The sequence below is a fragment of the Anticarsia gemmatalis genome, chromosome 11, assembly GCF_050436995.1.
Source record: "Anticarsia gemmatalis isolate Benzon Research Colony breed Stoneville strain chromosome 11, ilAntGemm2 primary, whole genome shotgun sequence".
NCBI classification, from domain to species: domain Eukaryota; kingdom Metazoa; phylum Arthropoda; class Insecta; order Lepidoptera; family Erebidae; genus Anticarsia; species Anticarsia gemmatalis.
Genome location: NC_134755.1, coordinates 694,810 through 720,656, shown reverse-complemented (window position 1 = coordinate 720,656; position 25,847 = coordinate 694,810). Strand labels below are relative to the sequence as shown.

Here is a 25,847-nt window from a genome sequence, read left to right as displayed (position 1 = left end):
ACTTGAAGCTTGTCAAATGAGATTTAAGTACAACAAGCTTTATTTTGTAACATCTAAGCACAATAGAGAATTATAATAAAAAAAAATATAGGTACCTCGGCATTCGACCGAAAGTTAGAACCTACATCTTCATATTTTTGACTCCTAACCATACGATAAGAAGAAGATAATGAACTACAGTAGCTCGATTCTCTACTACTATCGACTACCGACAACCGGCTTGTCATAGAGAAACTTTGTATTTAGTTTTTGTATGAAAATCTGATCAGCGCCTCTGGCGGGCGTCATAGGAAATATTTTGGGCAGTACATTTTAAATGTTAAACTTTTGATACTACAGTACGGACTGTACAAAATCGAGCTACTGATGCAACTATGAGACATTGATAACAAGAAAGTCGAGTATAAGATTAAGCATCATTGGCTACGTGAATATACATCGTGCGTGTTGTCTGCCGAAAACATTGCGAGCCTCATAAATAAGCGGCGATGTAATCTGTACAACATAAATATTCTTCATTGCATATGTTAGGGTGCGTTCACGTAAAACATAACATGCTGTGTAACACTACAATGAATGATTATATTATATACATACATATATGACATATATAACATCACGCCTGTTATACCGGAAATTGTAAGCTGAGGTGTATAATTTTAGTTCCAAGTGAAAGGGGAAGAGCCTACTCTTAATCCGTGCACGTTACTTAATTCCAAACTAATATTGAGAAATATTGTAATACAAAGACCTAGAATTAGCAATTCGCCCGCCCCGGGAATCGAACTCGAGTTTAACGATCAGCAATCGGATTCACTAGCGACTGCACCACAGAGGATATCATTAAAAGAAACGATTAAAAAACTAATTAAAATGCAAGTAACTCGTGTGTACCGAGCCTTATAAATTACGACACTTTAAGTATGCCGCGATCCATTGCGTTTTTACAAAGAGTAAAGAAAATTAATCACCAGGTAATTTATGAGATGTACGTTTTGCAATGATAGTTTGTTTTGAATGTCAAGTTCACGCGTGTGTTAAAACTATTGATGATGTTTCTTTCAAGGTCATGTGTATAGTTTTATGAATATAATTAGTAAGATTAGGTGTTTCGCTTGTTGGTTTTAGCTAATATAATTGGTTTTAAACTAATAAAAGACTTTATTGATATTGTAACCTTTTTATGTCTATAAAATATGTTATTTTTAAGTTAAGAGACATAAAGTGTAATTTTTCTGTGCAATCTTTGGGCCCGTACTTAGCCAGTGTGGTGGACTGGCCCTTCTTTTATTCCGGGAGGAGACACTTGTCCAGCAGTGGGACATTTATGACTTTAAGTTTTTGTTGTACATTATTACTTATATAGATAGGTCATCGAGAACCTCCTCCTTTTCTGAAGTTGGTTAAAAAGCAGCTATAGCACAACAAAGCAACCATAGTAACTCTTAAAAACTCAGTCAGTTAAAAATAGCATCGTTGATATAGCAACCGTCTTACTATAAATCTCGAAAGCTACATTCAAGGTTAAATCTTAGGCTTATGTTATTACAACCCACGACCTCCCCTTTGCAAATCCGTTACAATAACCATTGAGTTATCGTCTATTCAAAAGAGGTCAAGCACATCTTTAAAAAGTCAAGGTTACTTCAAATCTCCATAAAATCATCGTTAGTGTTTAACTATTGGACGGTCCCTGTGGCGCAGTCAGTTATGTATCCGACTGCTGATCATAAGGTCTCAGGTTTGATCCCCGGTCCTTGTAAAGTAAATAAATATCATGGGACAACTCACACACGGTGATATGATTCCAAACAAAGCGTAGCTTGTATTATGGTATCCAAATAACTGATAAAATATATACTTATATGCTTACTTCTAAATAAATTAACAACTCGGCTCAGAACAGATACTCGTGCTCATCAAACATTTACTACTGGTCTTTTCTAATTTATATTAGAACATCTCTAAATGGCAGCCTGGAGTATGGTAAATTGTCCGGTAGATGGCAATAGACTCGCATTATTACATGGAACTAAAATTGTTAATGGCTAGACGTGGGTGTATTTCATATAACTCTGCCTACACTTTGGGGTATAACAGGCGAGATATTACTCATGTATGAGTAGGTATGTATAACTAAAATAAAATCTCATGGTAGAGATTGAAAGTAATGACTTACATTATGTTTGCGATCAATGACTTGATCATTAATCATAGCTGAATCATGATTGGATAATAATATAATGACTACTGTGCTAAAGATATTATCAGATTTAGATTAATATTAGTTTAAATAATATTACGTGTATAGGTATTTTGCGTAAAAAAAGAGAACACATATTTTTTTTTATTAAAAAAGACAATGCACTAAGAATTGCTATTGTGTCCGGGGATTTTTATAAAATACGAACAACGGACACAAAGTACAACCTGACGTGAAACCACTACACGTGTATCGCATAAAAGTTTGTAGCCTGTGGGAATAGAACCCATGACCCCAGACGCACTGGTAGTGGCGTAGCGTTCATCGCCACTACTGCGCCACGGAGGCCGTCAAATCCAAATGTTGGCCAAATGTTGGGTTTCACTACATATCATAAAATAAAGTCTGTCTTTCTGTTAATTTGCAATAAACTTAAAATCTAGTAATCGGATTTTCATACGATTTCAAAACAGAGTGATAACTCGGGTAATGCAGGATCTACTGGTGAGTAAAATGTCATGCCAATTTGAAAACTGTTTACCATGTAAAACAACATAAAAGAAACAATTTTGCTACATAAACGCAGTTGTTAATTTTGTCAATGTGAACAAACACGTCTTTGAGAAACGATTTTAAAAATTCCTCAACAGGTATACAATAAAAAATTGAACCATAGCTATTAAAACGAATTACCAGTCGAACAAAGAGACAAAAACAATAAATCAAATTATGATCTACTTTCAAATGTAATAAAGCAAATAAAAACCGATTACCATCAATATTTGCACAACTTAATATGACTGCAATCAACGTGTTACAAACACCTAATTATAGACCAATCAATCATAATAGCAGTATAATTGACCACTGCCAAATTTAGGCAGAAATTGGCCAAAAAGGATGTTGTAGCAATATTGGTGACAAGATCTCTATGATGTAAAATGGGTCAATTCTAGATCTGATCCGGCGGATGTACATGGTTTTTACAATGTAGACCTTAAGTTTTTTGACGTAAGGTTGACAGTTGAATATGCTGATGTAGTATAGACAGGACACATTTAGGTAACGTTTTATTGTAATAATTATGATTTCCTTTTTTATTGCATTTATTTTGTAATTATATAGTCAATTACTTATATTATTATATTTAATAGAAGTTTGTATTATAACCTAGCGGAACGTACCGGCTTCGTCCGGGTATAGTACAGTTTTATCTAGTAAATTTCATTCCCGAGGACACACCAATGACTTTTCCAAATTAAGTGTTTATGAGAAATAATTACCTCTTGTTCCACCGGTGAAGGAAAAGATCGTGATGCAACCTTGCTTGCCTGAGGGTTCTTTAGAGGCTTAGCAGTAGTAGTACTAACTTCTTGAAGGCATGCAAAGTCCCCCACGTGGTGGACTCAAGGTCTAACCCCTCCTCATTACGGGAGGAGACCCTTGCCTAGCAGTAGGACGTTAATGGGTTAAATTTATTTTATTTAACAACTAAAATACATATTAATTCCTCAAGAATCTACTCTTAAATTGATAATCAAACAATTTTAATTACCTTTCTCCGAATTTCTGCAATCGAGACCTAATCAGATATTTTTCTAAGTGTTTCAACATCGACCTTGTATAAGAATAATTTGATAGCATTCTGTAATGTCATGCGATTAGACAATTAACTGCGAAGGACTGTTGGCTAAGACGTATTATCATAATAACTGATGTTACAATACGTAATGAGATGAAATGATACAGATTTATTTTTGTTTCTAACAGCCTGTGATACGAAGTGTATGAAAGAAACTTAATTTATCATTTTTATTTGAACTTTGTGAGTACCGCGAAATAAGAGGCTAAACTATCCAACAATCTATAACCAATGCATTATTCATGGAAATATATTTAGGATATCGATACTCGATGGTTTCAGTTTAAAAAAATCGTGCTACAGATTTTGATACAAAGTTTCTCGATAGCTAGCCGGTTATTAGTAGTCGACGGTGGTAAAGTATTGCCGTCCAAAGAACTTTACAATCGTCATCTTTCGCATAATTTCTTGAACAGTACAAAATTTAAATTAAAAACGTAATCTAGACAGTCCTAACTCCCGCCATTGTGCCCTCATTACAAAAAGCTGCTCATTTACACCTAATTCCGTCTACAACGGAGGTGATGAGTCACCTTCGTTAGTTCCACCTCTTACACTGATTGGGTTCAATGACCTAGCACATGCTAATTCCTTTAATCTGCTAATGTATATTTCTTTGGAGTTATGGCGTCTGTGTTTGTATGGTGTATAAAAGATTTTGATTTGTTACTAGGAATAAAATTTCTTCGATGTTATAAATTTCTTGGAAACAGTTTGCAGTTGTTTAATAAATGGTAATAGTACTCCTTTATTACAGAGTTCTTAAAAAAATTGAAAGTCTCGATTAGTCGCATTTCTTAAAAGGATGGTCTTATTGGTAAAATTAAATATTGGTCAGTTTCGTAAAAAAAAATATCGAAACCAAAATTTTGTTCCTCGGTTCAGCTCACGCTGTGGTTAATTGAAGTTGTTCTTGTTGAAGTTAGCTTTGAAATCACTCCTCACGTTGAAATAGAAAGATATTCTATTGCGAAAGGGGAAGAAACTAATATTTTTGTAAATACTTTTAAAAGATGTAAATTTTGAAAGATGTAAACCCAACTACTTTAATTGTTTAATTTACAAATGTAGAAAAAGCAGGAATTGTTTTTATCCCATGAAATGTGTATAAAGTTAAGAGTCGTATGTTTCTGAAAGGTTTACGACTGTGAATGAGTTCGTGTTTGTCGTGTTAATTAGGGTAGAAGGAATTATGAGCTAAATTTAGACAGTTATCACGTTTATTATGCTGGAATTAGATTATGAATGGTGTCGTTGACTTAGGTGTTGAGACTATGAACTCGTAGTAAAATGTTTTTGATGTTACTTCAGGCTTTAAAGTCGAACAAATACAAATTCAAAATGTCTTCTTCGTACAAATTATTTGAAATAGACATTGTTTGATACTTTTTTGACCGATTCAGAAAAGCTGTTCGCTCGTGAGAAGAAACGGCAAGAAATTCACATACATATAATTATTAAAAAAAATTTAGTACTATTTTTTTCTCGCACATACATTTGTAACTTTAAACCTAGTATAGACGAAGCTGGTGTTATAGTTCTGAATCATCAATTTTCACCCACTTTCTGCTATTATATTATAGCAATCTTCTCATTTTTGTCACATGCCGTGCAAGTTACTAAACTCTCAGGTTCTTTTCGTATCAAATCTTATGACACAAGAATCAAAAATAAGACCTTATGGTCTACAGACACATATACTAAATGTCCAGAAACATTATTATTTCGGTCAAAAGCCTACTTATCCATATCCATTAGTCCATTCTTTCACCAAACAAAGTAATACACAAAAGTTTCCCAAGCAAAGTTCATCGTCTTAATATTTATGTGTTCTCGGATATCAGTATGTTTTTCTCCACTGCATAAATAAAACCTGTCTACTGTTACATCCAGTTATATATTAGATATTATTAGCAAGGAAAGAGCTCATTTATAAACCTTATAAATATCTTGCAGAAATATGAATGAGCGACGAACATTGCTGATCTAATGAAAGTAACTTAATTAGTAGGACGTTGCCTTCACGGGATTACTAACTAGGAGTTTATACTAATTTTCTCTTGTACGTATTTCTATTTTTTTTTTTTTGGTGGTTAATGTCGTGTTGTAGAACCGTTTATTTTTTGTCCAGTCAGATTAGTTAAGATTGGATTGCTTTTTTGTTCTAACTTGAGAAGTCGACAAGCAGAAATGATAATATTCTGAAACATAATTTCGTAAAATGATATAATAAGTATCGCAACTTCTATTTTTTTCGTTGTAATTTATACTCTGGTGTTTAAGGTCTTGCTCATGAGTTCACTTGCTTATGAGCAAGATAGTTTCAATCGATTTGTGACGCTTGTGATCAAATTTTTCACCAAAACAATCATAATGGGACGCATTAAAATGAAAAATAACGAAATAAGAAAATGAAAATAATTTATTCAACGATAACAAAAAAATCAGTGAACAGCAACGTAAGACTTCACTACAGGTACAGTTTCATGGACAGTGGAACTGTGATGAGTGATGGCAGAATCTCCAGTCTTCACAGTCACCAGGGGTGAGGAGTGGTACACCACAGGGGCGTGGACCACAGGGGCATGGACCACAGGGGCATGAACCACAGGTACAGCATGAACAACAGCAGTTCCACCATGATTCACGACCTGGTTGCTCTTGGTGATGGTACTCTTGGAAGGCACATGGTACAGTCCATGAACTGGCATGACGTCATAAGCATGAACTGGGTGGAGGACAGCGGAACCTCCGTGGTTAACAACTTGATCGGCTTTCGTGATGGTGGTCTTTGATTGGGCTACTGGCACGACAGCTGTATGGACTACCGGAGCGTGGACTACTGGAGCGTGGACTACTGGTGTATGGACAAATGTGCTGCCATGGTCTACCACTTGGCTGCTCTGGGTGTAGGTGGACTTGGAGGTCAGAGGTACTGTGTGGTAGACAGCAGGTTCGGCTGCGTAGAGGTAGCCAGGGGCGGCAGCTGCGCAAGCCAGGATGGCGCTGACGATGATCTGAAAGATGGACACAATTAAATATTTTTATCAGTTGTTGACATTAAGAAATTGTTGACGTGTTTAGTAAATGAACAACGTTAAATTAGGTGTTGTATACGGTTCATTAATCTTGAAGTTGTTTTAACAGAAATCTAATTGAGTATTAATTTACTTATTAAATAGCTTACTACGATGTTAGTTAATTAATCAAATCTAAGTCAAAAATATATCTTTTCTTAAAACTACATTTCAACTGTTCCGCAAACTTAAATTAGGTATGACTTTTTAATCATATTCTCTGTCATGACACTGTAGGGTTGTTAATCATAAATCGATCAAAACTACGTCACTTTCAATAAAAAGTTCCAAACTGTTCACTTTCACGATCAATATTTAAATCCAAACACGTCACAATCTCTCGACCCGAATCCTGCTACTTACAATATTCTGCATTGTCGGACTCTGGTGAGTAACTGATGGTCACAGCTACTTGTGATACCTTTATATACCCAACATTTAATTATTATTGATTGCCTCACATTGCGACAATTACACCGCACATGAATTTTATTTTTGGTCTTGTTTCAAAAACCACTCACACATGAGATACTTTACCAAACATTTTATCGACAAATCTTTACAAATAAACTTAAAGTAGCGGATCTATTTGCGGCTTTATCTATGGGATGTTACGTAAAACGTATGTGCAAATGTCATTTGTTGATTAGCGAAATAATTAGTATGGTTTTGATTTGATTGCTGACCGTTTCCACTTCATTGAGCTTGATAAAATCTTTGCTGATAAGATCTTGGTTTCGAGGTATGCTTTTGACACGGTCATTTATAACTTGTCTTGCATGGATCGAAATATAGCAGATTTAACTTTTTTACTTATTTAAATATTTACGTTTGAAAAGATTTTTGTTTTAATCGCTAAGTGTAACAACTCTTGGTAAAATTTCCATGGAATATGTTCGTTCATTGTGAAAATTCCTAGTATAAGGAACTCAAACTTTGTAACAAGATTTAAAATTTTCGGTTAATATCAAAATTCTATGCTCTCCACCAATTGTCAAATTTTTGTTCAGACCCTATCATCAAAATATTGATCTCTAAACTCTTACTAGAGACATTTCCGTATGTAGAATATCTAAAACCATACCAATTTGTACTTTGGTCCAATAAAATAAATGATATATTTTCATTTTAATCTGATTTTGATATAAAAGGTTCCACTGGTATGATAATATCAAGCTTAACATTCAGCTTTCAGGGATTTTAAGTGATATTAATGATACGTACGTATGTCATAGTTTGGATCTGATTCAAAAGATTATCGTTATGAATATTTATGGATATCACTTCTATTTTTTTTATCGCATAGTTAAACACTATTCTCTCGTATATTGTTAGAATAATTCAATCCAAAAGCCAATAGGAAAGCTTAGTAAGGGCGATGCTTTTGACAACAGCCTGCGTGACTACCGAAGCATAGACACTTATATGTATCTGATTCACCCAAAGACTAAGCTAATTTCTACCAAACGGTCACCCATCTGAAAGAAGACCGCATCAACGTTTGCGTAACCCAATATCTACCAAACATAACTAGCTATGAGATGAGGGACGAGGGTCTCGATTCTGTTTTACTATTATAATACTTATCAGTCTCATATAGCAATCAGATGCAACAATGAGACAAAAGGTCAACCTTCACCGATGGGCTGGCGGCGTAATTCTATTAAAACGATACGAGATAAGAATAAAGGGTTATTGTTTGATAATGAATTCATTATAACTACACCTTCTGAGAATTTTATATAGTTTATGATAGGAAGTAAATAGTTAGTCGGCTAGTTATGTTTATTATTTATTTTGTTGACTGTTTATCAAGGCGATAGAGTGTACGGTTGCTGTGACGATGAGCTTGAGGTTCCAGGTTCATTTTTGAGACGGAATAATGCTGTTGGTCTTTATCTAATTTATGTAATCTATACTTCTATACTAATAAAGCTGAAGAGTTTGTTTGTTTGTTTGTTTGAACGCGAAAAATTCTTTCAGTTTTGGATAATCCATTTATCGAGGAAGGCTTTAGGCTACATATCATCACGCTACGACCAATAGGAGCAGAGTACCAGTGAAAAATGTTACAAAAACGGGGAAAATTTTGACCCATTCTCTCTTATGTGACGCAAGCGAAGTTGCGCGGGTCAGCTAGTATTGTATATTAACATAGTTTTTAATGTAAAAATACTAATATTATAAAGCTGAAGAGTTTGTTTGTTTGTTTGATTGTTTGTTTGTTTGAACGCGCTAATCTCGGGAACTACTGGTCCGATTTGAAAAAATCTTTCAGTGTTAGGTAGCCCATTTATCGAGGAAGGCTATAGGCTATATATCATTACGCTACGACCAATAGTAGCAGAGTACCAGTGCAAAATGTTACAAAACGGGGAAAATTATGATTCTCTTATGTGACGCAAGCGAAGTTGCGCAGGTCAGCTAGTGTAAAAATATGATGAAAAGAAATCAAAAGTATTTTGGTAATTGGCCCCGAAATATCGTCGTTTAAGTTCTATCACCACATTTTGATGTCATTGACTAGACAATGGAAAAGCGAAATTGAAATTTGTCCCTTTGTCTTTAATTTCAATCAAAATTAAACCTTTTATATTGCCGTACAAATACATACTTCAGTAACAAGATAAACAATCAGTTATGAAATAGTAAATTAAATCAAATCTTTCAACAAAGGACTCGGCAGTTTCGTATCATTCTCTAATAAGATTTATCTGTTTGTCCATCTGTGTATGTAACTACAATACACGCAACTTTCATTGATACACATCAAATAACTTTATACATCACAAATACAAAACATCATAAGTACAACGCTCGACAATCTAAAATGAACCATAAGGTTTGAACTCTAGAGTATATTTTCGAATAGATGTTTTATTTTACTTGTTTGATTTTTAGTTGTTTGATGTGTAGATATTATCACGACTGTTAATTCAAAGCTTGCTTAATAATATGAGTTTGTAAATAATTTTCTTTTTTATTATTTTGTATTGTGTTGTGAACTATAAAGAATTGTCAAGTACATGTTAATGAAATGGAACTTTTGTACGGGTTTAACGTTGATATTTCGTAAACTTGAGTGAGTTATGATTTTTCAGTTATTTCGAAATTAAGCACGATAACCCATATTAAGTCTGAGTTGGTAATTGTAACAAAGCACTTGGATTCTGAAACCGACTTATGTATTGACAATCAGAATATTACTGTCGAAACAATGGAATAAATTCCAATTAGTCCGACGGCTGAACAACTGTTTTTGAAAAAGTTTTTTTTTTCCTGAAAACAATAAGTACCTTTGACTGCCTCCGTGGCGCATTGGCTTAGGTCGCCACGCCGTTACTATTGCCTCGGAAAGTCATGGATTCGATTCCTACAGGGGATAATTATTTGTGCGATCCACAAATAATGAGTCACACCAATGATTTTTGTTATGAGCATATTTAAAAACTAGTTACTTCAAGGATAAAAAATCTGTTTTTATTTTTTTCGTATCTTCAAAAATGACCGAGATATTAAACGTCAAAGTATGGCCTTCGCGCTAAACTCCGGCGAAGCGGCCGCACGGACGTGTGACGTCATCTCACGACACTGCTATTTCGTCAGTACTTGCCGATACCTACATAGGCTCGTTGTGCTCTCGCGGTTTCGCTTTAAATAATTTGTTTTGCTTATAGGGGACAAACAAAATGGTTAGAAAATATTGTATTGTTCCTATGTGTACTAACTCCAGTGAAAAAACACCCCAAAAATTGTTTTTTTCTGTACCATGTAAACTGTTTTATATTTTTGCAAAAGACACCTAATCTAAAACTTAAAGCCCGGTTCAGATACTGTCAAGCGCAAATGTTAAATAGAAGTTTATTGCCTTTTGAACACTTCCTTAAGATCAAGATGCCATATCATGTTCATACATACCTAGCAATGAACTTTTACCTAACAGTTGATACTATTTAATAAGCAGTTCAATGACCTCACAGGCGGCGGCGAGCCGAGCGCGGCGGTTGAGTTGGCGTTGGTTTTTTGTTTTGAAAAAAGAACCCATGTTTATTAAATCTTATAATATCAAAATTAAAATGTTAGTTTAAAAGTTCTCATTACACACCCAATCATATAAGACTACCTACCTACAGAGTAGATTCATGCGTTCATATGATAGCCATCAACCTGACTAAAGTCAGAGGCAGGGGTGACAACTTTTTTTTTATATAATATTATTTTAAAACTATGTTTTCCAAATCTTCACTTGGTAGGTACGTAACACTCATTATTTGTAATGCCAGTTCTAACAAACTTTCAATTTTATTGTTAACTACACACAAAAATATTATTAGTAGTATACGAGTTCAACTTTCTTTACCTGGGTCTAGTTGATGATTGTGTGCGTGGCGATCGAGATCGAGGATATCTTATTTTACAAAAAACACGATGATTAAATTTATAACACATACACATACTCAGACTCTTTAAATATTAAATGCAAATCACTTTTCAAATCAAAACTCCGCATCACCCGCAGTCGAACAAGCGTGTCTGTTGCGTCGTGACGTCAGCGCATAGCGCGCGAAGCAACGCAAATTTAAAAAAGCAGTGAAACTTTATAACGCTGTAACTTCGGTAATTTTGATCCGATTTTGATAAAACAAAAACTATTATTATCAGCATAAGTACACAAATTAAATGCAGTATGTTTAATAGTCATATTTTGATGTGCTGGTGTGACTCATTGTTTGGGGTCCGGTTGTACTTTGTGTCCGTTGTTTGTATATTTGTAAAAGTCCCTGCGTCACAAGAGAAACACTTAGGGCGGGAGATGTATTTCTAATATAAACAAATAACAATCATATAAAAAAATCGATTGCAGCGATTTGACTAACGTTTTAAAGTACGTAAAAATTATAACTATTATAATTGTATTTAACTATTGTAGACTATACGTGTCATTATTTTTCGAGATTTGTGCTAATAACTAAAGAAATAATATAAAAGAATCTTATTAAACATTACGCCACGTTATTAAAAGTCAATGTCTTTGCAAATCAAACAATGGTGGTGCAACACATTGAATTAACAACAGACGCCATGGAACAATGGGCCTCGTTTGCCTTGCTACCTACTATGTCATGTCGTGTTAAAAGTTACATTCTTTAAAATGTGTAAGACTTTTGCAATGATAGTATAAGGGCTCGCGGATTTATTTGTATGTCTTTTTTTAATTGGAAATTAAACTATTAAAGCCACACAGTAACAATATAAGCAATTGTTAGTTTTTGCTAGCAAAAATTTGATACAATTTTTTATAAAATTTGGAAGCATGCTCGATTGATTTCATTATGAGGGAGTATATAATAAAAATGATGCAAAGAAAAGTAGAGTTGATTTGTCCTTTCATTTAAACGATCAGAATTAAAAAGATGACTCACGGATTTCGAAGAAATCTTGTGTGTCTCCTACTAACTTAACAATGGAAACTAAAGTACAACTTTTTATATAGTAACAAAACTTCTAGGAAAAATCTGAAGGTAGTAACATGTTACGCATAATAATAACTAATAGCTTAATCTGCTAAAATGTCGAAACCGTAATATGTTAAGCGTCATTTAAAGAGTAACATTTCACACGAAGCATTTGTACAAACCAAATATAGGCTTACAATACCTAATTCACTCTCTATAACACCTCTTTACCAACAACTAAATCAATGCATTCTTACTCAATTCTATGGCTAACATAATAAGGACTATTATCGCTTGAAAAGTTTCGAGTAAAATTTGGTAATCGGCCCATTCATCGTGGATATTAAAAGCATATAATTAATTTGCCACCGTCCGCCAGATTTCATTAAAAGGTTTTAAGATTGCAGATAATATGAAATTATAGATAGCTTCCAAAATATCATTTTATATGAGGTTTTGAAAGTTTTATTAATGGTTGTCACGTAATTTATCTGATATTAAAATTATACTTTAAGTTATGATTACCGCTGTCGGAGGTAAAATGAGTTACTGTATGGTAAAGTTTTGTGTCGAAATAATTTTCTTTCGTTAGTTCCCGGTCGAGATTGTGATGTAGTTCATAAGTCTCTATTACTCGCACTTTCTTAAACTGCTTGCGTGTTTCTAAAATTAACGGGTTTTCCTCTGGCTTAATGACGGTAGCTAGCATCTTCTAAGTTTTATCTAATAAGTATTTTTTGCCTTACAAAATAAACTAGTACTTAGTTCTGTCTTAGCCCTACTACAAAAACTATTTTGTCAGAATAATTTAAAAAAGAAAATCATAATGCATTGAATTAAAAGTCGTATAAGTTTGCCTTTCCAATACACTAAAGCAATTACTTTAAAATATAACATCCTTAAAACTGTACTATACAATTTACGATCAGTAAATCTTACCGAAAAACGTTTTACACGAATGAAACGTTTGTTTATTTTGTTCCTAGATCTTTGTTCTTTTTCTTTTTCTTTTCACTAATAAATTAACACTGTCTCGAGGGTGTTCGAGTAAGTTTTGAGTATTTTTCTACACTATTTATCATGTTAAAGTTCCTGTGTGATATTTTAGAGAATTTAAGGAGTGAAAGAAAAAAATCACAACTTTTAAAATGCATAATTATGTACTACTTACTACTAAATTACGTACTAGATGCTCCCTGACCGTTCGTTATTCCACTTTTTTAAATAGATGTTTAATCATACCCTGTACTAGAGATGAATCTTACATTGCGATTACAACGTAACACCGTAGTTAATTTATGCATTACAGTTTCTGCTCCTATTTTAATAAAGTCGATAAAAATCATGAATTCTAAACGATATAAGCATGACAATCATCACAGCCACCAAATCTCATTGTTTTTTAATCATAGTGACTTGTTGTTAAAGTTTCGTTCCCTACTAACCTGTTGAAACACAGTTTAACCGCCGTACAATTAGTAGTCATGTACTTGCGCTAATAACAACATAATTGCAATTATTACACGTCTTATTTGTTGAACCAAGACCTACAAAAAATATGTATCAATATATGACAGAAATACACACATAATTACATCAACGACAAACTTAAATTCGTTCAAAATTCAACTTTAATACTACAGCAATAAGGATTAATAATATTTTTGTTGGTGTAGTAAGTAAGTTTGTTAACCGTTCATAATAATTATGTAATTAAATAAAAAATCATGTCAATGTCATCATGGCCGCCATTTTAGTAATGGCGCCAATTTTGACAGATCGAACGCGCCAAAAATGCAGTTTTTTTTCACCGATAAGCTATGATGGTAAATTAACAGTTTTAAAAGTAATTATATTGATTTATTTATGAGATAAAATGTGTATTATTATTGATACGATATTAATTTAAGATGGAAAATTTTAAATTTCGTAATTTTTTTTCGAGTTGTGTCAAGAGTGATTGGTTTATAACCTCTTATTATTGTTGCTTAAACGTTCGTAAAATTGCAAGTGAAATGAGGATGAATGTGATATTTATTGACAATTTATTGGACCTTTTTCTTTTCAACTTTTAGGTATCTTTAATAATAATTTATTTAGTATGAAAATATTTTAATGCAACGGGTCTTAAACGCGATTGAAAAAATATACAAAAAAAGGAAGGAAATAATATTCGATTGCGTCGGCTGTAGTCTCGGTCTGGCCAGTAAAAGGCCCGTTACTCTACAATATTATGTGTAGGTACATGAGCTGTTTAAAAACTTCTCTCTATTGATGAACCAATTGAGATAAACATGCGTTGGCGGAGGTACAAAACGTTTAATTCGTACTTATAAAATTACTTTCTTTATAAACACTTTCCAAACTTTACTTAACTTTTGAAGTTTTATGTTGTTTACACGTATTTAGGCATAATTTAAAGTTCCCAAAAATACAAAAATAAATTTTCCTTAACTTCTTAAATACAATCTCCAGATTTTAATACAGTAGTTCAACGAAATCTTATACCATAACAGTGACCATGGTTAAGTAACATAGTACAAGAGGCCAATTATTGAAAGTCTACAAGGTACAGTTACCGACAAAAATATGGATACACTGTCACATTTTCAAAAGCATTTTTATCTATAAGTACAGTTATTTTTTCTTTTGAGTAATAATATATTCCTGTGTTCCTATTCTTTGAACTGGAATTTTCATACCAAAAAGTACGATTAAAAATGTGACACGATATGAGAATTTTAAAGCCCACCGACCACGGTCGATGTATTTTGCTAGAACCATTGCATTTAAGTTTAGATTCATACAGATCTACGTATATGAATGAAGAAAGGGAAGTTTGTAAGGATCGTAACGCATTCTTTTGGAGCGGTTCATTGGCCTACGTCTATGAGGAAAAAGGTTTGATTTTATATATGTTTAGAGCCTCCTAGCACAGGTATAATTTTACTTAAAAAGAGGCTCTAATGTAAGATAACTGTTAAAGCTGTACAGATTCTGCAATAAACTTTTTTATTTTTATTTATTTATTTAGTTCAAATATTTCTGACGGTGACTGTACAAAGGCTCGATTGGAAGTCCACAAGGTACATCCGTGATTTATCGCAGCCGATTACTGCGTCTGCAATGTTTATGCAAAATTCCACCAACTTATCTCTGAGTTATGGGTTTGAGATACAACTTAGTTGTGGAGCTCGCTCTCTGTTTTGAGTACGAGGTCGAAAATGTTTGGTGCAACCTTTTCCTTGTTTGATTCGATGAAACGTAAGTTGTACTTAAGACGTGAACATTCGTATTTTTACGCGACTTTGAATAGGAGAAGGTTCTCAATTCGGTCGATATGGTTTTCTTATTTTTGCATTTAAGTTTAATTTTAGATAACCTGTGCTGTTACTGTAAGGCAGAATCTTTCATAACTCTTTGAAATTCGTAAAAAATACAAGCTTACAGTTTTTATTTAAAGTTTATATTTACGTAGTAATCAGACAATGCTTACTTCTTTAATTTTAAATTTCAATTTTAATGAAAGAAATAAAACAAAATTGGGAAACAAATATTCACTGACTCTCATGAGTAAATATCAGTTCCCTAGCTCCCAAACTACATTATTGTTATTCTTTGATGTCACACATGGATGTCGAAATTATAAATTTCATCTTCACGCACATTAAAGTACCGGGCAGTAAAGAATAACCTAAATATTGTCGCGAAAATGTCAAGTAAGGGATTACAATGCATGTGTTACTGGCAAAACCTCGAATAGGTAAATATTAAAAATTCCCGGAAACTACTACCTACTTAAACTACCTCTGTGGCTATTATACTATTAGGTACTGTAGAGTATACGACTGCTTACCAGGATGAGACCCTGAGGTCGATTGAGGTCCATGTCTGCCAAAGTGGTTTTGGTCTTTTTCTTATTGATTTCAGATTATTTTCAATAGTCACCCAGTGTTCGGTAACGTACCCGTTAAATGATAGACTCGCTTCCTATAACATGGAGCTTACTTTTTTAATGACGAAACGTGAGTATGGAACACACTCACTATGTATCGGACATATTTTTACACTTAAAAAACTTAGACGCAACGGGTGCAGGTAAAACCACAAGAGAAACACTCAAGTTTAAAGCATTTCGGCCTTTTTTCGCAAGCCTTGTAGTTGTAGTACTTGCTTGTACATGGTTTAACTTTTACAGTAACATACACAGAACATTATTCATTATTACCGTAATGCTTCTCGAAAATTGTTTCTGTTGCACAATTGTTGAATCTCGTTTCGGATTTAAAACTCACGAAGGATAATGATATTGGTACGTGTTGAAAATGGTGATTTAATGGGTAATAAGATGATATTATGGTGGCTTTGCCGATTCGGGGAGGTATGTTATTATGCGACTCTCTTGGCGGCTTCTGAATCCTTTTAATTTGGAACCTTAATTGTATGTCTTTTGGCTTTTCATGGTCAAAATAATAAACTTATTTGTAAAAAAATACTATGCGGATCAATGCAAGTCTTTTTTGTTCGTAATAAACAATACTGTTTAGTAAGTTTTAAATAAAAAACATACACAAAACAACAATCATAGAGCAATTTAAATATATACAAAGCGTCAGTCGTTGCAATTTTGTGAATTAACCAAAATACTTGCGTCTTTCCATAATATAATTATATTTTAAACCAAGCAAATCTCCAAATACTAATAACTTTAATATAAACTCATTATCTTAATCAATACCTATATAAATAATAGCCTAAACTAACTAATTATAAACCAACAAAGCCTAATACTATTCTAAAGTTTAAAACTTTCAACCAATTTATCTAGAAAGTACATCAAATCAAAAGGCAATCTTTAAAACTACAATTCCTTAAATCATTATTGATATCAATTTTCTAAAGAACAATGAACCCTAATATTTGATTTTGACTGACTTTATCTCATATTAAATGCAAAGATTTTCACAAAATGTCTTAGAGAATAGATTTGAATTTCCATCACAAATTGATCGCCGTGGCTAGACTGGTTTTTAGATTTTTTTCTAGTCTCAAACGTCGGTTCTGATAGATTAAGGTTGTTGTATAAAAATCTGGCGTGTAAGTTTTATATTAATATATTTGCATGAAATATGGTAAATGATCTATCGAAGACAATAAGGGTTACAAAAGATAATATTCTGTATTTTAACGCAAAAAAATACGAAAACATCTTGGATTATGGTTCAAATCCCGATTCCCAAGTCACTATTGGGCGACTATCAAATCATTTCTACTATAATACTTAGATGCAAAAATAATTAATAATAAATTATATTTTTTTATATAAAGATGACATTCACTTAAAATAAATTATACAAAAATACACATTGGGACCAGCTGGGCAAGGGTACTCCTACTGAAATGTGGGAGGGGTTCAACCTTGAATTTAGTAGTCCCCTACATCTAAAAATACCTTAGATAGATTAGAGAAATAGAAATAAAAACATAGTATTACAAAACAAGGCTCTAATTTTTAAAACACACAACGGAAACTATTTAAAGCCACTATAATCTGAAGCGGAACGGTAGCAAATTGGCAATGATTGGCATAAAGCCTTAGGCATAATATTATAGCTATCAAAAGCTCAGACGCCGCGGACAAACCGGTTCGACAACGCCTTATACATTAAAATTTTATGTTATGCACATACATTACGAATTATTATCTACACTATAGTTGATGTGAAAGTCTGTCTGTACTACTGTCAGATTAAATTTTGTGTCACAAATAGCTGAACTGATTATTATTAAAATGCTATTAGTAAAACGCTTATTTACGTAAATGTAATGTGAATTCTACTTATTTTTATTTAGGGTATAATTAAACTCTTAAGTAAAATTCCTAAAAATCAAACGGTGAAGTACAAAATATGAAAACTATTTACAAACCTCCCTTTCACCCTCGCTATCTGTTATCAGTTGTGTAAAGGATAATGTCAAAGTGACCTCAGAGTAGCCCGTAAGACTACAAATGTACTTAATTATTTCATAGGAATATAAATATAAATAGAAACGACGTCTCATGTAATAATAAAAATTCAATCAAAGCAAACCCGTTGTACCAAACTAGTCAGTAAACAATTAGCTTAAAATATAAATATCATTGATTGACTATCAGTCACGCGTATGATCTCGTTGCCTCGTCCAAGGCTTTGCAATGGTCATGTGAGCAAGTGACAGGATGAACATGTAACTTTAAGTCAATGTTAACTGTTCTAGATATTAGGACTAGCCTTAGGATTTAAATTTAGGCACTAGTATAAGTTCGAAATTTTAGTTCTAGGTATTCTTTGCTTCGTAAATTTTTTACAAGTCTTTTAAATCAATTCTCGATTGTATGAACTTTTTTAAAACCTGTTTCTTACTAATTCTTAGACGTATAATACCATATTTTTTCCGACTTGATTAACAAAACACTGGAAAAAATAATATAAGAGTAGTTTTATAGTGAGAGGTTAACCTAAACTTTCCTCTCTCTCTGTTTTTAGACAACGCCCGCACTAAGAATTGCTCTTGTGTCGCGGGGACTTTTACAAACATACAAACAACGGACACAAAGCACAACCAGACCCGAAGCAATTATTTGTGGATCGCACAAATAATTGCTCCGTGTGGGAATCGACGCGATTACGCTTAAGCTTACTTATCTTAGCAACTTTGTAGGTGTCTTTAGTTCGATTCTTGGTAGAGCTTTTGGTTTTGGGTACGATTCCAGAGTCAGTAAAAGTGTCATTTTATGTCAAAAAATGCTCATAAACGGTAATTGATTACAGTTTAGACATATCTGAAATATCTATTATGCCCGTTTTTTTAATAATTACATAAGGTCTAATTGAGGATACAGCTGTAAAACTATATTTCTATGTATATGTATTACATAGTTATCGACCTTGTTATTGGGTTTATCCTATCTCAACAATACATTTGTAGGTCAATCCAATCAATGTTTTGAAAAGTAGTTAAACTCGATAAAACTAACTTTGAATATCATAACATTTTGCTAACATAGATTGTAAAATGTTATATCCTCAGTATATTGTAACAGTCAATGAGTTTTCCGGGTTAAGTAAGTAACATTATAATACATTTGACTGCCTCTGTGGCACAGTCGTTTGTGTATCCGTGCGCTGATGAAGAAATCTCAGTTGGTTTCCCGGGTCGAGCAAGGTACTATTGGTATTTTCGAATTTATATCAGAATATTTGTCAATAGTAGCCCGTAATTTGGTATCGTGCCCCATGTATGGCAATAGGCTCGCCCTCTATTACATGGGACTAACATGGTCAATAGCGTGTGTGTATTTCATACACCTCTGCCTACACCTTCGCGTATGACAGGCGTAATATGTTTAAACTAAATTGTTGTTCATTTGCTACCACGAAATTACATTGCTATAACAATGATACCTTTGTAAATGAATTTCCATTTATATGTTCAGTATCTAGGTCAGAGAATCCAGGCTGTTTGATATAATTGAGACGAATGTGTGCCAGAACGTAATGTTAATTACAGTTTTTCGTTACAAAGCTTTTTCACGTAACCTGAATTGTAAAAGGTTGCTATGTTGTCTGTATTGATATAAACATATCAGGTCAGTTTTTATAACACGATAACGAGTAACACGATTTTCTACAATTGGAACCATCGAGTATCGAGAGTTTGACAATTAAAATGTACTGCAAAAATAGTTTCTACGACGTCCGCTAGAGGCGCTGTTCAGATTTTCATACAATTTCTTCGATAGCTAGCCGGTTGTCAATTTTCAATAAAGGTAGAGAATCGGGCTACTGTACACAGTAAAAAACTAATAAAAATGACAATCTGAAACACCTACGTTTATCCTTCCATAATGGAAAATTTTAAAATACACGCATAATATCATGCATGTTGCATCCAAAGGCGAAGAGGTGATTGGATCTCAACCATGTTCCGCCATAACCCGTGATTGATACATTGAGAGAAAGGAAAACCCAGGACCAAAAATCTGGCACAATTTTTTCGAAAAACTAACCTCGGTTTCCCTTTTTTACCCAAATTACGAACATTCGACCACGTGATTTAGCTTATTAAAAATATTTTCAACCATTTGATAAACCTGTTTTGTTCCGACTTTCCTTCAATTCTGAAACCCCATCTTCATTTTAAAAAATATCTTCAAAACCTCCAATTACCATAACAAGCCGGTTTTTACCTTAAACCAATTAATATATCAGACTAACTACCTCTCAGTCGGGTGGGTTTACATCTTCCGAGCAATATCCCTTCTTCTTCACATAAATGCCTTAAACATCGTCTATTTTTGAGCGGCCTTCTTAATTGCTTGGAGGTTTATGAAGTGCAGTTATACGGAAATAAAGGTTGTAGGGGTTTGCTTCTAACTATAATAAATGTGATCACACGAGGTAGTTAGAAAAATTGTCCTGATTTTTAATAATTAAATTGAATACCACTTGTGTTACTAAAGTCATTAGACAGTGTTTTACAATAAAAGATATGTACAATACAAGTATATATCGCTCCTTGAATACAAAAGGGCCACAAATCGAAAACTATAAATTTTACAGGACAGCCAAAACAAATTTTTGAAACTGTTTTTTTATAATATTTTATATATTTATTAATTAAATATAAGATGTTAATATATCATTAGATGCGTATTTTTTAGCTCTATCTATCTACAATATAAACTTTGTAATAGCTGTTACCTATTAAGAAAAAAAAGCATATAAGTCCGTTTTGCATTCAAAATTTGAACCAATATCATGAAAAATATGTCAAAAATTAAACACAGTTTTGCAAATAAAAATGGTTTATTGTACATTTTTTGGTAAAAAACCGTATCAAAAAGTTAAATCTTATTAGTAAATAAAACCATAAGTGAATAGACACCAGGAAAACATTGTATTAAACAATCTGAATTAAAAAATCTTTACTTATTATTAAGTAAGTAATATAATAGAGATCAACTTTGTGCGTAACTTTCATTATTTAGTCAAATTAAACATCAATCATCATCATCAATCAATGGGTAACGTGACGGGTAGACTGAGTGCAGCAGGAGTATTAAAGAAATAAGATAATAGAAAAGTTTTATGAGTTTAATAAACCTTTATATTTAGCATTCGTGGATTATTCCAAAGCTTTTGGCAGCATCAGTCATTCCGCCATAGAATCATCACTCCATAACCAAGACATTCTTAAAGATACTATGAAGAATCGAAGCTACAAACATCAAACTCATCAAAGCAATATACAACAATCTCTCTAAATCCAAAGAAGCGTGAAACAGGGAGACCCGCTATCTCCAAAATTACCAGCACCCTCGAAAATTTTTCAGGAGCCTGGCGGCAATCGAAAGGCATTGTTGTAAGTGGCAAACAGTTAACAAACCTTCGTTTTGCAGACGACATTGTCCTCTTTTCTTCCTTTGCATTGGAACTCGAATCAATGCTCAAAGATCTGAGCACGGCAAGCCTTCAGATTGGACTAAGTAAGAACCGTACAAAAACCCAGGTTATGACCAACAACACAAAACGTAGGGTCGAGGTAGGCTGACACGTCATACACTATGTCAACGAATACACTTACTTGAGCCAGATAACCTCTTTTAACAACCGACGGGACAAAGAGTTGGACAAACGTGTCACAAGTGCCTGGAAGAGCTCCTGGTCCATGAAAGAGCTAATGAAAGGTAACCTTCCACTGTCACTAAAGCGGAAGCTCGTCGAAATGTTTATACTACCCGTCCTAACCTACGGTGCCCAAACATGGTCCCTTACGGAAAACCAAAAGTAGAAACCGAAGGTTTGCCAGAGAGAAATGGAGCGTAGTATATCAGATGTAAGAAGAACAGATCACGTCCAAAATTCTATACTGCGCTCCCAAACTCGCATAGCCGATTTAGGGAAAAAGACCGCCAGGTTGAAATGGAACTGGGCCGGCCACATTATCCGCATGCATCCGGAAAGGTGGGCCCGCATATCTACCAACTGGATGCCAGAGGATAGTCATCGCAGACGCGGGAGATCTAAACGGAGACGGCGGGATTACCTAGACGCATTTGAAAAGGACTAGTCGGATCTTGCCGCGAAAAGGGCGATTTGAAAGGGAAGGGTCCCCCTTGCCTTTCCCTGCATCAAAATGTTAAATTTTATTTCGAAAATTTTAACGAAAACTAAAATTATTATCATGCCAAACGGTCATATTTATGGCCTTCCCATTGTAGCATGCTAAAAATAATTATTTATCCCACAATAATTTATTGCAAAAAGGACGTATTTCAAAATATGCTACTGTTATATTACAAAATATAATAACAAATACTATTGTTTGAATGCAAAACGGTCGTTTTCAGAAATATGGCATTTTTGTATTACAAAATATGGTAACAAATACTATAATTAGAATGCAAAAAGGACGTTTTCCAAAATATGGCAGTTTTGTATTGTGGAATATAATCACATGAACTGGAAATTTTGCACCCAACACAGACGTATTTTGGATTGTGGCACTTTTTCACGCAACTGACGAGCATTTGCGTTGAATCTCCGGGCGCAACTCACAAAGTGGCTGTTTTGCACTGACATTACCTGTCAAAGTGAGCTAATGCAAAAAGGGCAGTAAGTCAGTGCAGCCATAAAATAAGCAAAAATGATGGGGGTTTTTATTTTACTATAAAATATAGTCGGTTCAGGTGTCATTTTTGCAATAAAACGATTTTCATTTTTTTTTGAGTTGTGGCCCTTTTGCATTGAAGGAGCGATATATGTTTATATTAAATAGGTTAATTAAAATATTTTTAACTTGTTTGGTGTGTTTTGTAAACGTTTTCCAAATGTCTCGTGATGTGTAACCATCTCAATAATCATGCAGAAAATATACCGAATTTGAAATCAGTGCAGACGTATCCTTAGCCAATATTCTAAAGCAACCCTTAAGCTATTAAACCCATATCACCGATGTTTTATTTTTTAACCGAACGCCTTAAATCTGCCGTTGACACACATTATTGTTGAATTTAAAAAAGCCCATAAGCTTCAGGCCACGCTAAAATTATCTGAATTTTAAAAATATCTGAATTCGCAAATATTTTGTCATTTCTTCAATATTTGCTTGTGTGTTATTGACATAGAAATATAAAATTCAATTATTCCTTGGTATTTGATTTTCATTCATTAACAAAAATCTCTACTGTTTGACTTACAAATTTAGAAACTCAAATACGGTTTTCTAATTAAACTGGATGTCTAATCAAATTGTGTTGTAATAGTAATAATATTTATCTTCTGTTCATTAACGTATTTTTCTTTTGTTCCAGGTTCCTCGCTATCTGGTGGCCGTTAAAGTGCCAGATTACGAAACGCCGCGCCAGAATGATGATAGTCTTCATCTGGATCTTCGCCATCGTCGTCACAACTCCCTGGGTCTTCTTCTTCGACCTGGTCGTGGTTTTCGACGACAACCCCAACGTACGACTCTGCCTTGACGTCTGGCCTAACCCCATCAGCGAAGTCCTGTACTTCGTCATTGGCAACCTGATCTTCTGCTACATACTACCCATGGTCCTCATCTCCATGTGCTATGTCCTCATCTGGATCAAGGTCTGGAGACGAAACATCCCCACTGACACCCAGGACGCTCAGATGGAAAGAATGCAACAGAAGTCCAAAGTAAAGGTCGTAAAGATGCTTGTGGCTGTTGTCATTCTCTTCGTCCTTTCGTGGTTCCCACTGTACCTCATTTTCGCGAGGATAAAGCTCGGCGGACCCATCCAGAAGTGGGAGGAAGACATGTTCCCAGTCGTAACACCCTTAGCACAATGGCTTGGGTCCTCAAATTCATGCATCAACCCAATATTGTACGCATTCTTCAACAAGAAGTACAGAAAAGGTTTTGTAGCGATTATCAAGAGCCGAAAATGCTGCGGCCGGCTGCGTTACTATGAGACAATTGCCTTACAATCCTCGAGTACATCGACGCGGAAATCTTGGCATTACAATAACAACAATCATCCGTCGATCACTCGCCGGTCGCCTCCCGTCGACAAGAACGCGGTGTCGTTTATTTTCAACCACACGGGAGTGTAAGGAGAGTAGAGGCACCGGTTGGATTCTGTACTTAGAGCCATGGTCGGCCGTGCGTCGCGCACTCGGGGGCCGCCTGCCCGCACCGACGCGTCTCTGCATATCGACATGATACGACATTTTCTATTGTACGTTTTAATTTCGACAGTTTGGTGTTGTCTTGTGCGAGAACAAAGTTTTGCAACCTTCAAACTAAGACATAGGATACTTAAGTGAACATAATCAGTGTTTTTATTATGCTAGTAGTAATAACTTGTAACTTTTATACGTAAGTCGGTTAAAATGTTTTAAGGAGATTTTATTTTTACACTGATTGTAATAATTAGGAGCGTACAGAGGAAACGCACATCGAGCACAAAGTTTTTGTATAAAGACTTTTATAATTTTAATAAATCTCATATAAATGTATATTATACAGTTCAGTTTTGTAATTTCTTTGTACTTATATATTTATTTTTTTCTGAAATGTATTTATTGTTTATTTTTGTTTTCGATTGAATAATTCCATATCTCTTTTGACGTTATATACATTTAAACGATTGATGTTTCTTACAAAAAAAGATAAAAATAATATAAAAATACAATCTTACACTAAATAATTAAACAAATATATACATGATATTGAGATAACTACAGTACAAATAATACTTGGTAGAGAATAAGCTTTCAAAATTCAACTAAATTTGATATTCAAAACTAAAAACACATTCAATTTTAACGAGTTACAGTTTAAACATAATTTGTCTTTTAGCAAATTTTTTACTTATTTTGATTTGTGTTAAAGGTATTTAATTTTAACAAAATTATTATTGAGTTATATTAATCGTTAAAATATTATTGTCATAAAAAAAATATTTTGTAAAAAAATATTAGGCAATAATTGTTTCAGGTATGGTTTTAATTTAAAATACATAGTACCGTATATATTTTTAAATTTATTTGTTATATATTTTATTTTAACAATATAATAAAGTGATGAAATAATTATCACGACAACAGTAAATACGATATCTATAGCGAATTTAGAAGATCTATAATCTGCTAATATAATATCTAGTTAGTAGTTGTTGCGTAAAGCAATAAACTTTGTTTCAAGCTCCTTAAAAATGAGACTAGTTAATAATATATTACATAATAATATTGTTATTATCGATAAAGCTTTGAATTTTGACGTTAACACATTTTTAGGACCATATTGTATAGCGTCACTATAATAACTATAGGTATGACAAAAGCTCATAATAATATTTTTTTTTGATCTGCACATGAAATAATGGTATAAATTGCTATAAATCTATTACTCTCGTCATAATGTCTTTCAGTTGACAATAATTTTGCCCAATTTTT

General features: G+C 33.6%; 2 protein-coding genes across 2 annotated transcripts in view; one reads left to right on the top strand and one right to left on the bottom strand.

Annotated features, from left to right (window-relative positions):
* Nucleotides 1–25,274, top strand: part of LOC142976558 (neuropeptide SIFamide receptor-like) — a 179,069-nt gene extending 153,795 nt beyond the window's left edge. Inside the window, exon 3 of the mRNA XM_076119989.1 lies at nt 23,735–25,274. Within this exon, the coding sequence (XP_075976104.1) occupies nt 23,735–24,503 (769 nt within the window). The 3' untranslated portion in view covers nt 24,504–25,274. The remainder of the gene's footprint in view (nt 1–23,734) is intronic.
* LOC142976656 (uncharacterized) lies at nt 6,250–7,313 on the bottom strand. Its single transcript, XM_076120146.1, has 2 exons — nt 7,286–7,313; nt 6,250–6,862 (listed from the first exon to the last, which is right to left on the bottom strand). The coding sequence occupies exons 1-2, from the start codon at nt 7,295–7,297 to the stop codon at nt 6,290–6,292; spliced, it is 585 nt and encodes a 194-aa protein (XP_075976261.1). The 5' UTR covers nt 7,298–7,313; the 3' UTR covers nt 6,250–6,289.
* Nucleotides 25,275–25,847: the final 573 nt, after the last annotated feature.